Raw genomic sequence first — 14,435 nt, 5'->3', positions numbered from 1 at the left:
AGGAACAACTGTTGGATGCTGTGGAGAGGGTTTCTGCCTCAAAGGGGAGGGGAAGCTGATGACCTCCAAGACCTTTAGTGTCCACGATTCACACACAATGCTATATTTTGTAGGGTTTTCCACATCAAAAATTCATATGTCACTGTTACTGAATACAATAAAAAGGAAGGCCCATGAGGAGCGGAAGAGAAAATGTAAAGGAAAGATTGCAGAGGTTATACAATGCCTTGATTTTCTAAGTAGGAAATTATCTATTTGTAGCGAAGGAACTAGCTTGAGCTTGAGTTAGAGTCTGTCGCCAAGGTACAGTACTCTGTATGTATCCATAGTTTGGCTGTTGATTAAATTGGAACAATCGCTATGTTCTGGGACATTTCATATTTATGCACGAGCTAAAAGGTAGCTATGGTCAGGAAAGTCTCCAGAACCCCCTGCGGCCTTTCCACTGCTTGGAGGCAAATAGGAACTTGCTGACGAGAGCAAAGCAGGTTAGCAAATGTGTCCTGTATGAGCAAAGCACGTTAGCCAATGTGCCCCGTATTCAGAACACAAAACAGACAACAGCTCCCAAACCCTCTATTTCAGACATCAAGCTGAATTCTACAAATCAATGCAATCAGGAATGATCATACCAGATTTTATATCCTTTTCTCATAAGACAATGAAGAGCCACAAAAACTTAGAATTATTCACCAAGATAGCTATGTTAGTTTTTCAGTTGTTTGGCTTTTTTGTTTGTTTGTTTGTTTTCTGAGACAGAGTCTCGCTCTTTCACCCAGGCAGGAGGGCAGTGGCACAGTCTCAGCTCACTGCAGCCTCGACCTCTGGGGCCCAAGCGATCCTCCCACCTCAGCCTGCCAAGTAGCTGGGACTATAGGTTTGCTCCACCATGCCCAGCCATTTTTTTGTAGAGATGGGGTTTCACCATGTTGCCCAGGCTGCTCTTGAACTCCTGAGCTCAAGTGATTCACCTGCCTCAGCTCCCAAACTGTTGGGATCACAGGCATAAGCCGCCATGCCCGGCCCTATACTGTTTCTTTAAATTAAAAACTGTACATTCCTAGAAGTAACGTCTATTGAAACGATAAAATATTCTAGCACCAACAAGTACCATCCATCTCAAAGAAATCTACTCACAGATGCAATGTAAACTGGCCTTATAATCCAATTACAATTTAGATTTACAAAGAGTTGTCTGTCTATTGTAAATCAATAGTCATTTTACCACAGTATTTTTCCTAAGAGATAAAAGCCACTAGAAAAATATGCAATATTTAATATTCTGGGTCAAAGTTCAGTACCTAAGATCCTCTGACATCTTTACACATAAACAACATTAAAAGTCAGTATGGACCAGCCTGGCCAACATGGCAATACCCCGTATCTACTAAAAATATAAAAACTAGTCAGGCATGGTGGTGTGCACCTGCAGTCCCAGTTACTTGGGAGGCTGAGGCAGGAGAATTGCTTGAACCTGGGAGGTGGAGCTTGCAGTGAGCCGAGATCACACCACTGCACTCCAGCCTGGGTGACACAGCTAGACTCCATCTCAATAAAAAAAAAAAAAAAAAAAAAAAAAAGGTCAGTTGAAGGGTCACATCTGATCTAAGTGTTACTGCCTGCAGGTACTTGAGCTTAGCACACTGCCCGGTACATAGTAAGCTAGCTTATTGAATAAATAACTGCATGAGTGAAAGAATGGATGGATTTTGTTAGCAGTGACTCAAAAACTAGTTTGTGAGGAGGAGTGGTCTTTGGCCTGACTGTGAGCATCTTCCAGTGTTTCCATTAACCTTCTGGTTTCCTAGCATCGCCAGCCTCAGGACAAAGCAGCAGAGCCATCAGGTCTCTTTAACTCAAATCAACGTGGGCATGGAAAGAGGGAAGCATTTACCAAGGGCTGGGACTCTTGAGCACTGCCACTTTTAGAAGTCTGATTGGTTCTTCTACATGTGGTTTAGTTTAATCTTCCAGAGATTCCCTCCAGAGAAGAGTGGGTATCTTCAAAGGAGCCTTAATTCCCTCTCACCTCCACCACAGCAACAAAAGTTAAGAGTGGAAGAAAGCAGTAGTAATCGCTTTCTGGTTCCAAAGAGCACCAAAAGCAGAGCTTGATGTCACCTGCCTCCAATTAAGCCCGGCAAATGAAGCTACATGGCTGAGTCCAGCTGCAATCCACTAGGAGGTATATTTCAGCTGAGGTGTCATTCCCCAGCATCATTCACTGGGTAATAAGGAACACAGTTTCGAATGTGCTTTGACATTTATTGTCTCATTTGAGGTCCATTACAACTCAGGGAAAAAAAAAAAGTGTTTCAGGGAATAGGAAGCAGGCTTGGAGATGTAGAGACCACACAGAAAGTAGGACACAGAGCCTGGATGAGACTGTGTCTTCCAAACACAATCCCACTATTCCAATACTGTTCCTACTATTCTATTAGGTTGGTGAAAAAGTAATCATATATATATATATATATTTGCCATTACTTTCAGAAGCCATGATTACTTTTGCACCAACCTAATAGGTTCTAGCCCTATTTTCTTATCACCCAGAATTACGGAAAGCAATCAGAACCCCCTGGTGAATGGTGCCTGATGCAGCTTCTGTCTTATTCGGGACATGAGTCCCAGGAAAATGGTTAGGATAGAATATTTCTAGAAATATTTACCAAGCAGATCTTGGATACCCAACACCATGGAGATCCATAAGAGAAGCTGAGGAAATGTCCATTCTAGAATCACATACCCAGGAAGAACACTGGACTACAGGCACATCTGTCTGGTGCAGGGAGAAGCAGAACTGGTATTTCCTGGAGATCGGTCACTACACATGCACACACGTGCACGGGCATACACACATGCACACGCACACGCACACGCACACGCACACACACACGCACACACACACTGTGTCTCAAAAGTCTTCCTGCAGTTTTGAGCTTTAATGACTTCAGAATTATAAACACTATAAACATACAAAAATCTGAAAGCTTATTTACATTTCTTCTATAGTTACTTAGTTTTAGGAATACTAAATACATTTTTTAATTTTAATGTTTTGTTTCAATTCACATTTACCACCTTCAATCAGAGGGGGGAAAACATTTTACAGTATAGTATATGATACCCCTACAATCCACACACAAATGACCCATATCACATAACATCTCATACTAAGCCTGCAGTCAGTAAAAGTAAATTTCACATGTGCTGCTGTGAAAACAACATCACTACTAAGTCAGCTTGTAAGGATGGCATTTTTCTTTCTTTCACACCCTAGAGCCCTTCTTTTTGTTTATACAAATTCAATTTTATCTTGTTAGATACAATCCACCCTGTTAGAACCTTTTCGGATCCTCATTCTACCTTTAACCACATCAGCTCTCCTCCCTGATGGTTCAAATCCACACAGCTTTAATGTTCTCCAAAGGACCCCATTTTTTTTTTTTTTTGAGACAGTCTTGCAGTCTTGCTCTGTTACCTAGGCTGGAGTGCAGTGGTGTTATCTCGGCTCACTGCAACCTCCACCTACCAGGTTCAAGTGATTTTCCTGCCTCGGCCTCTCGAGTAGCTGGGACTACAGGTGTGTGCCACCACACCCAGCTACTTTTTTGTATTTTTAGTGGAGACGGGGTTTCACTGTGTTAGCCAGGATGGTCTTGATCTCATGACCTCGTGATTCTCCTGACCTTGTGATCCACCCGCCTTGGCCTCCCAAAGTGCCGGGATTACAGGCATGAGCCACTGCGCCTGACCTCAAAAGGACACTTCTAACCATGCTAAACCATATTAAGTCCAAAGCAGATTCTTGTGGTGTGAAACCTGTTCACTCTCAGCAAACAAACAAATCCCTTCCTTCAGGGGCCTGATGGGACAATCCTAACAGAGGCCTCCTCCGGCACATTGGACATCAGCCTATAAATCAGTACCTTTCGGACAGAGAAGATAAATCAATTAAAAATACAACCACCTATACCATTTACTATATATTTTCATCTTAGTCCAAGGGATTTCAAGAGGGGCTCTGTCAAATGCACTGCTGAAATCTCAGACTGTCTGACAGCATTCCTCTGATCCACGAGGTGAAGAACCCTAACTGTGAAGGGTCAGATGAGGGGCAGCCGCAGCTCTGTTTTTGATGTACTCTACTAACAAATATAATGCTATTACTGTAAATATCTAAGGACAGATCCAAACAAATATGATAAACATTAGTTCACTTGTAATCCAAGTTCAAATAAAATTTGAACAGCTTCCACCAATGTCTTTTTTAGGTTGAATTTTGTTCCCCAAAAAGATATGTTCCAGTCCGAATCCTGGTACCTTTGAATGAATCTTATTTGGAAATAGAGTCTTTGTAGATGTTACCAAGCTAAGATGAGGTCATACTGAGTGTGAGTGGCTCCTAATCCAATAACTGGTGTCCTTATGAGAAGAGGGAAATTCTACTGAAATGCAGGGGAGAAGGTTACATGAAGATGGAGGTGGAGATTGGAGTGATGATGCTGCCACAAGTCAAGGACTGCTGGAAGCCATCAGAAACTTGGAAGAAATGAGGAAGGATTCTTCCCTAGAGCCTTCAGAGGGAGCACAGCCCTGCCAGTACCTTGATTTTGGACTTCTTGTCTTCAGAACTGTGAGCCAACACATTTCTGTTGTTTAAGTCACCCAGTTTGTGATACTTTGTTACAGCAGCCCTAGGAAATTAATTCAACATCTAAGCAAAACAATGGACTTTGAAGGTAATGCCGATTAACATCAGAATCAAGAGCACTTAGGAACTGATTGATAAAAAACCAGAAAGATCTGAGAGAAGCTGAAAGAGGATGACAGATATCTGGACTCCCGAGCAGGCGGCAGTCCTGCCCACGGTGAGGCTCCAGATGGCAGTGGAGTGAATGGGTGAAGGAACTAGCCAAGCAGAGTCGAGGCACTGGCTTTGAGGCTGGGGGGTTGGACAAGAATTGACATCCAGCATCAGGCTCATCCCCAAGGAGTTCACTGTCTCCCCCAAGCATGGGGTGATGATCCTTTCTCAACAAAACCCTATCACTTTTAAATGGCAACAGATCACAAATTCATCCATTTGTCATCAACACAGAAGCAAAACCATGTTGAGCTTCCTGTCTCCAATGTGACATTTTCCCTGCCTCTGTTTCATCATTCTAAATTAGACAACAAGGGAAGGATCTGCTGGCCTCTCTGCTTGTCTCTATCTATAGTGCTCTAGCCACCATCTCCAAGGTGCTAAGATTCTACTGATTGATGACGATATCGCTAAAATGGTTACATTCTGAACCAGAACAGGGAAGGTGTTATTTTCCGAAAGTGCAAACTTAGGAGTGGAAGGAGGCTCCCTGGCAGTTTCCTATATTAATCTGGCTCCAATGTGGCCCCATGAAATATTCATCTACAATGGCAAATCTCCTCCCAGGATGGACCTTAAGAGACATCCTTAGGAGATTTCCTAGCAGTAATTAGAGGGATGTATTATTGCTAAATCCTGAACTCACTGGGAGCCGGGTAAATCTGGGAAGTTAAAATAAAAGTGCCGCCTTGTGGCAAAAGGCCCACTTCTTGGCACCTTAAATGAAGCACAGCCCTGCAGAGGGCAAGAGTAGTAATTCTGAAGAGGCCTGTACCCACTGCTGACACCCCTTTAAGGAAACTACTACAGAAAAGGCCAAATGAAGCATCGATGTGCAAATACCATTTAGCAAGTACAGATAAGCTGGGTTAAATCATGCTCGGAGCACTTAAAAAAAGATTCAAATGTTAATACATCAGCACTAGAACATGCTGTACAAGCAACAGGAAAATTGCAGTTGTCAACGTGTGAATTTAGTCTTGGGGTAAGTTCATCCAAGGAAGTAAAATCTCAATTTAGATCGTTTTTCTATTTGAGCCCCCTTCCTTCCATATCCAAGTGTTTCTTTTGGAATGGGGGAGGACATCGTTACTCAGCAAATGTATTTCACACCAAGAAAGGGTTAGGACATTATTCATCCAGGGAAGGGATGTGAAGTTCTCAGCTAATTAGTGTGAAGTGGTCCTTCACAAGGTCAAACCACAAAAGATGGAGAAGGTGCCCTGGGATGTGTGTGTGTGTGTTTGCATGTAAGCCCTTGTGTGCATATCTCTGTATATCTGTGTGCATTCTTTTTTATTCTTTTATTATTTATTTATTTATTTATTTATTTATTTGAGACAGAGTTTCACTCTTGTTGCCCAGGCTGGAGTGCAATGATGGGATCTCACCTCACCACAACCTCTACCTCTCAGGCTCAAGCCATTCTCCTGCCTCAGCCTCCTGAGTAGCTGGGATTACAAGCATGTGCCACCATGCCTGGCTAATTTTGTATTTTTAGTAGAGATGGGGTTTCTCCATGTTGGTCAGGCTGGTCTCGAACTCCCAACCTCAGGTGATCCGCCCTCGTCAGCCCCCCAAAGTCCTGGGTTTACAGGTGTGAGCCACCACGCCCAGCCTGTGTGCATTCTTTTTAATGAGAAATAATTCTAAGGGGCAAATAGCAAGAGGAAAGGGGTAGTGCGCCTACTGTATTACAGAATTTCTGGCATTTCCCTGCTGTACTTCTCAGAAAGTCTACCTGCTCATCATAGCAGGTGCACGGGAGTAGCTGCGGCATCGTGGGTGGAGAGCCCATTGATTGTTGCGAAGGGAAGCCCAGCTGTGTGAGCTCACCCAGCCCAGCCAGCAGGGAGAAGGGGCCCCAAGTCCATCTGGGGCCTAGATAGAGACCCCAGAGCTTGGAAGATGTGGCCAACTCTGCTTGCTGGTTTGAAAAAGAGATGTATTCCAGGTCGAGTTTGACAGGCTGTTTTCTATATCAAAGCAACAAACAGGCTTTCATTTCAGAACGCATCTGGTCTCCTAAACCATTCTATCACAAGCAGCTATTTTCTTTAAATGGAAAGTCAGGGCAGTTTATTTTTCTCAAAACCGTGCTGTCAACTCTTCTGTCTGACTCTTGACTTTCACCTGTTCTACACAATAGCAAAGCTGTTCTTAAAACGGTGGTGTGGGGGAGACCTTCCCTGAGGACACTATACTTGTGATATATTTACAAAAATCTGTGCCTCAAAGGGCACGTAGATCAGAAATAAAGATGGAATGTATTTGAGTCAACTTATTTAGAGAAAAAGGGATGCCAAACCACTCTTCCAGTTTTGGTCCTTGAACCAAAATAAATCTCTTCAAATGACACATCTATTTACATTCTTAATGGGCATTTGAAGTTTTCATGAGAAAGGGGCAATTTTAAAAATCCTTATCCCTCCCTACACACTCTAAGTCATTTTTTGGGGGGGACAGGGTCTTGATCTATCACCCAGGCCTAGTACAATGGCACAATCAGGGTTCACTGCACCTTTGACCTCCCTGGGCTTAGATGATCCGTCCACCTCAGTCTCCCAAGCAGCTAGGACTGCAGGTGTGCACCACCATGCCCTGCTATCTTTTGTAGAGACAGGGTTTCGCCGTGTTGCCCAGGCTAGTCTCAAACTCCTGAGCTCAAGTGATCTGCCCACCTCGACCTCCCAAAGTGCTAAGATTACAAGTGTGAGCCACCACACCCATCCTTTAAGTCATTTTTAAATCAAAGAACTGTAGTTCCTAAGTGCATACAGCTGATAATATATATATATGCGTGTAACATAGATGCTGTGCATTAACACACATCTGCAGTGTCGGGGTGAGACCACTACATCACATCACTTTCCCATTATTGTTAGTGCTCAAGTGTTGCTCAGCCACTATTTCAAAAGCTCACTGATTTGTTTTTCTGTATTCATCTAAGCAAATAATTTATTGTCATTTCAAAAAGCATTTCCAACTAGGCAGAATCTGAGTTGTCAGTAAATATGCAATGCTCCCCTAATTAAATTAGAGTAATATTATCAAGGAAGGGGTACAATAATCTTTGGTACAATAATCTTACCTGTGATAGTGCTAAGATTCTCAGATGATTAATGGTATCAAAAATATCATTCTTAAAGTCACAACCTTTCATATTCATTTCCTAAGACATGTTTTTCCCTCTTTACAACCATCCCCTCTTTATCAGTTACGGAGTAGCACATTTAGTTTGTTAACGGAAGGAAGCTAGCTTCTCTTTTCTGATATCTCACAGATGCTAATGACACATGAATGCTACAGTATTTAAAGGAAAAAGGGAAAGCAAGCCACTTGCCTGGTTAGGAATTAAAGGAAGCTACCTGAAAGCTGAGCCTAGAAACATCTTAAATGATTTTATGATGACAAATCCCTCAGCTAAAAATTGTGGAAAAAATATAAAATTAAAAATGTAGAAATCCACACCATCATCTTCTATGTAACATCAACTTAATTATTAAGTGGTTATAAATTAGCCATTAGTTACTTATTCTTTTAAATGATTTAACTTTTCCAATTCTCATTTCATCTGTTTTCCATATTTAAAAAAAAAATCAAAGAAATTCAAGATATGGAAAAGACACGCTGGGTGAGGATCTGAAACTGATTTGGTAGCTTTGGAGTTGACATAATCTTGGCCTGGTGCAGCTCATTTTTGAAAGCTGCCTCAAATTTCCCCTGGTTTTGAACTTTTTTTTTTCCTTACCACTTTCATCTAGCAAGAAATCATCCTGGTAACGGAACTTCTCCGGTCCACATGCAATAAAAATGTCATCATCACCAAAAAAGTCCTGAAGGCACATCACCTACAAGAGAAAAGCATGGCACTCAGCAAGGGTGGTAGAACAGCAATTACAACAACGCAACCCCACGAGCAGACATCTGCATAAAGCCCCTTCCCACCTAATGGAATCAACAGGGCAGCTTCTACAGAGGAATTTCAAAAGAGGGGTTCGAGCATCTGTTACTAGTAAGAAACATGTTCCATTTCAGTTCTGCAGGCAAACAGGATAAGGAAAATAGAACCCGTAACTGTCACATTTATTACTTGATATATCAATAGGCTCTGAGGTAAGAGCCCTTTGTTTCCATATTAGTGTAGGTGCAGTGCCCCTTTCCTTTTCGGAATGTAATCCTCTTTGATAGCAACACAAGTCAGCATATGGTTTTAACAACAAATATGTTTAGTAATTGATGCCATCATAATCACTGAAGAAAAATATTTCTCTCATCATATGAACATAATCACCTCCTTTAAACCCATTCCACCTCCAGTTGAAAGAAAAATGAAACTCTTTTAAAAATAATAATAAATAAATGAAGCTATTGCTTAGGGTTAGAGAGATTATGGTAAGTGTATGCCCACACCCAAGCTCTGCCAAACTCTAAAACTCTCAGGCCACCCATTTCTTCTCGTCATGCAAAAGGCAAGTTTTAAGGCAACCTTTTGATATTTACTCGACTTACTCTCCAATGAGAGCTTTAAGAAAGCTAAATGTCATTTTTGCAAGTAAATGTGATCAAAATGAATAATTTTCAAGCATCTTGCTCTCTGTCTTTGGATAGGCTATGTAATATTTTGTTCACATGGTGTGCAATGCCAACACTAGGAACACTGCTGATTTCTAACTATTTTCAATTTCCTTTGACCACTTGGGCGAATCGTAAGATGGCTAGTTGCAGGCACCCATTCAGAGCTGTATGAAATAGAGGTTGTAATAGCATTTTCCCCTGGATATTTGAGGACCAGAGACAAGCCGCTCTGGAGTGCTCGTGGGCACCTCTGGAGTTCTGCTTTTTTTGTCAGTCCCTGGGAATGCTACTCTGACACATCACATGTGCTATAAGACATAGAATAGTAAGTTGAGATAACATAGCATTATTTAGAGTCCCCAAATGCAATGATGTGTGGGCTTTAGACTGTCTTTCCAAATAATGTCTCATTTCTAAATAATCACTTGGCTGAAGTTTTTAAAATTGAATTTCTATAACAGTTTGATAATCAACATTAAACAAGAATGAGGTATTATCCATGGTTGTCAGTGTTTAGTCTACCCATGAAAGCTTAAAAACACAGGGGATTTAAGAGGGATGCTGTAATCACTGAGGAAGATAAACTGAAGGGCTTCAAGAGTGATGTCAGAAGCTCTGATATTCTATTTGGTTTAAAAGCAGACCATTTGAATTCAGAACCCACCCTCCATTTCGCTCCTCTTTCTCTGACTCCAACCCAATCCTGTTCATCTTTACCTTCATGACACCATAGCTTCTTCTAGCATCATCTCAATCAACGCTCCCCCCCATGGCCATTTTCATTTTACATTTCATTTACAGAAAGTATTTACTGAACGCCTACTATGTGCCAATCAGCATCTGGCAGAAATGAAGAAGTCATGATCTCCGCCCAAATGTGAACAATGAACCCAAAACAGCAGTATCTCCTAAAGTGTGGATGGTTAATATGTTTTGTGCAAAAGAGAGTTCTAAAGCCAAACAGATTTGGAAAATATTTGTTTCCAATTCTCAAAACCCTTAATGTTCTAATATACATCATGACGTCAAAGAAGAGATAGAAAAATCCAGTATTTCCCAAACTTATTTGATTCCAGAACTTTTTTCTCACACAGCATCATGAAGACAGATAGTGTTCCTCAGAGTTCCCTTTAGAAGTGGCCGACAGCCATAGGTGAAAAGATCTCTGGGAACACAGGAAGAAAGGAGTTACCCACTCTGCTCCTAGGCGGCCATGCTTCTGCAGCTGATAAATATTTCATTGCCAACTAATTTACTCACTCAAACATTTATGATGGGCCTACTATACATCAAACATTCTGATGATGTATCTCTGATAGATGAAAAATATTGTTTTTGAAAGGAAACACATTCTCAGTCCCACCATTTGCATTTGAGAACATCTGATTGCTAACCACATCCTACTCATCAGTGTCTTCATGTTTCATGTCACTTCTATGTGGACAAATAACTATCATCAAAACTACAACAGGTTTTAAGCAGGTTGCTAGCCAATGCTCTTCCATCAGTTTACTGATGACCATTCTCCAAGTCTGAGACTTAAAGAACGGAACAAACAATGATCCATCTTGGGCAGGCTTTTCTTTTTTTTGGCAAGCGGGAAATGAAACGTGATGAAATTTTGATGTTCTTTCCAACACCGAGACTCCAAGAATATAAAAGGAATGCAATGATTGTTAGAGAAAAGTAACTGTCATCACCCAGCACAAAAAGGCAGGGGCAAGTCACCTCAGTGCCAAGCAGCATGCATTCATTTACCTCTCACCAAAGAGTCACTGAAATGAGAGAATTTGTTGAACTAGCAGGAACTCTGATGTTTTCTGTGCTTTCTGTTCAACATCATGTAACCACTTCCCTGCTCACAACTTCCCATTGGAAAAGGTAGGTATGGTCAGTAGATCAAATTCAACTTTATAAAACTGCTCCTTGTTAGAAGTCTTCTTAAAAAGTTGATAGCAAAGGAGACTTAAACACAAGGTTATAATAAAGATGAATTTAGGATAATCTGTGCACTTCAGTGCGCTTCAATTATCCATGCACTCACGCTCTATCACTGATACAGAGGTAGCTATAATGTATTCCAACTAGCAAGAAAGAATAACAGAGGGAGATTTATAACCCACTTCTCTAGACAAATGTACATTGAGAATTTTCCTTGAGGCATTACTGTACATTCTGATATTAAGGAATTATAAAAAGGTAGAGGAATTGAAAAGCAGTGTTTCGCACAATAATCTGATTTTATTTATCTATGCAGTGTTACTCCTTTTGAAACCTGGTGTTCTAAAGATTCAGTATAGTTACCAGTTTTTTAAAAAATTCATCTGATGAATGAAAAACAGGCTTCTTGTTACAAAGGGATAGTGACAATTAGCCTCTCAGCCATGAATTATCTGCTCAGTACGTGTCAGATGTTGGAAGCATTCATGATGATTAGATACAGGGCAGATGCAAAGGCAGAATTATCAAGTTTGAGAAAAGAGAGATGTCCATCCTGTGGAGAAGCACCTTTCCAAGCTTTTCTGTTCCACCTCCATGCTCCTCTACCTCCCAGGAGAGTTGATGTTTTCAGAGCCTGCTCTTCTCTGTGGTTTCACTACGGTCAGAGATTCCACCCCTGTAGTAACTTTCCAACCCAGGCCTTCCTTTCCCCCACCCTCCTCTCCTTTACTCCCAGAACCAAGTCAGTCCAGGGCTCATCCTCCTGCCTGCGGACCCTGGCATTTTACTCTAGTGGATTTTCTCAGCCCTACCTCCTTTCTGTCCAATCCATCCGGTTTAATTCTGTCAGTCTACTCTTCCTTAGCAAATTTTCAATATCTCTCTCCATGGCTCAGAAGGCCATCCATGGCTTACTATCCTCAAGTTAAAGTTCATCTTTCTGAGCCTGGCATTCCAGATGCCTCAGAATCTGACCCCAACCTATCTTTCAAGCTTCCAGTTTTTTTAGTTGTGACATGGTGCCTGATGCTTAAATAAGCATTTGTTGGATGGATGGACAATGGATGGATTAATAAATGGATGGATGGATGGATGGACGGACGGACGGATGGATGGATGGATGGATGGATGGATGGAAGAACTATGTCCTAACCTGAAACATGTTTCAATTTATCTGCTTTGCCTGTTTTTCTCTAAAAAGGGCTTGTTCTTTCCTACCTATGTGTTTGTTTGTTTGTTTGTTTTCTATCTGGTAACCTTTCTTATTCTTTGCCTGTTCAAATCCCTCCTATGGCCCATAGCTCAGTCGCAGATTCAAACCCTACCTTCTCTATCCACTCTAATCCAAAGTGACTCATCCCTGCTTTGAGCTTCTATCCATTGATCAATACGAGTTTACTGAGTGCCCATTATTTGCCAGTCCCTGGGCTAGATCTTAAGAACATGGCTGTCCTTATCCATTACCTCTTCTTTTCTCGTATATGTTTACAGACTTATGATCCAAATAATTCCTGTTGTGAATCAGTAATTCAGCAGAGAGTGACTTACATTACCTTCTAGTGGTTTTGTCAAAGGCTGGAGACAGGTGATATCACTCCAGCCCTTACTCTGCCACCATATTGACTTGAGCTAATCAGGAAACCTCCATCAGCTATCTTGAAATGAGTCCTGTTTCTATAGATCCTAACTTCAGTCAGAGCAAGGGCAGTGTCTTCCGTTGGGTGCCATTTCTTTTGGCATCATGGAGATGTCTGCTTAGGCTATTCCCTAAGAACACAGCACTACCAACAGAGCCCAGCTTCTGAGTTAACCTGGCTCTTCCACTTGGATGTTAATTTCTTTGGGTCTCAGTTTATCATATTAGTTGTTTCAAGATGAGTTAAGACGATGAAGCCAAAGAGAATAAGTCCTCAATAAATTTTAGCTATTTTATTAGCCCAAATGTATTTTTACTTCTAAATAAGTATAAATCGAGTGCAAATATACAGTATATACTTCCTAAGTTCTATACTAACATGCTTCTTTTCTAAGTTGATTTGAAGAAAATGTAGCAAATGCGTGCCTCTTCTTGCTTGGGGAATAAGGATTCTATCAGTATCATTATTTTGATGAAAGGCACACTTTGAATTAGCATCAGAGAATGGGTGGAAAGCTGGTAGAAGATGCTAACACATAGGTGGGGCAGAGTTTATACCACTGATTTCCATTAGCCTTCCACAGAATGATGCTGTGAAAAGTCATTTGTAAGCAAATTCACCTGACATAACAAATGTGCTAGGAACCACTGTCTTAACTCAGGGCCCCTTGAGATCTGTCACCAACTTCTAGTTTCGTGACAACCAGAGATTTTTATTCCTCTGAGAAAACTGCTCTCTGTTGAAATATCCCCCACTGCAAAAGATACTGTATGTGTAATATATGCAATTCATAAGCCAGATAATCTGTTTATGGTACACGACACTTAATATTCTGTTGACTAATTTTCAGTTTTTACTTAGCGCTTTGCTTATTATACGGAAATCTAACTCCAATGTTGAATTTTTTTTAAGTCCAAAGAAAAACAGTCAATTTATTGCATGAGAGTTTATGTGATGGTGCTTAGCATTATGCCATACCCACAATACCTCAAAAAACATGGGTGATTATAATTGCCAGATGTGCTGGGAAAAGTCCTTGAACGAGTGTCAGGATACCTGGGTTCTGAGCCCATATTGCCTATAACTGTTGCATGAACTTGGATGAGTGACTTAAATTCTCTTGCTTATCAGTTACTGTATAGATTCTAATATGCTTTACCACAGTAATTATATATCTGATAAAGATAAAATAAATAGGAAAATTCTCTTTTTGGTGTGATGTACCAACAGGAATAGTTCTGTATACATTACTACATTTCATCTTCAACATACACGATAATACTGAATCCTTTCAACTATGAAGGAGACAAACTCTATTTGACAATAATTTATCGGTATCAGTATCCCCATTTTACAGATGAAGAAAAACAGCCAGGTTAAACAGAAAATCAGTAGGAATTTGAACACCGGCC

General features: G+C 41.0%; 1 protein-coding gene across 4 annotated transcripts in view; it reads right to left on the bottom strand.

Annotated features, from left to right (window-relative positions):
- Positions 1–14,435, bottom strand: part of LOC105486024 (doublecortin like kinase 1) — a 351,355-nt gene that overhangs the window by 169,757 nt on the left and 167,163 nt on the right. For all 4 annotated transcript variants that reach the window (XM_011748660.2, XM_011748664.3, XM_011748661.2 and 1 more), the window contains exon 4: positions 8,619–8,718. In XM_011748660.2, the coding sequence (XP_011746962.1) occupies positions 8,619–8,718 (100 nt within the window). The remainder of the gene's footprint in view (positions 1–8,618; positions 8,719–14,435) is intronic.

Source organism: Macaca nemestrina, chromosome 16 (genome assembly GCF_043159975.1).
Source record: "Macaca nemestrina isolate mMacNem1 chromosome 16, mMacNem.hap1, whole genome shotgun sequence".
In the NCBI taxonomy this organism is placed as follows: Eukaryota; Metazoa; Chordata; class Mammalia; order Primates; family Cercopithecidae; genus Macaca; species Macaca nemestrina.
Note: the sequence above shows the minus strand (reverse complement) of the source record. Positions and strands in the feature narration are given on the sequence as shown.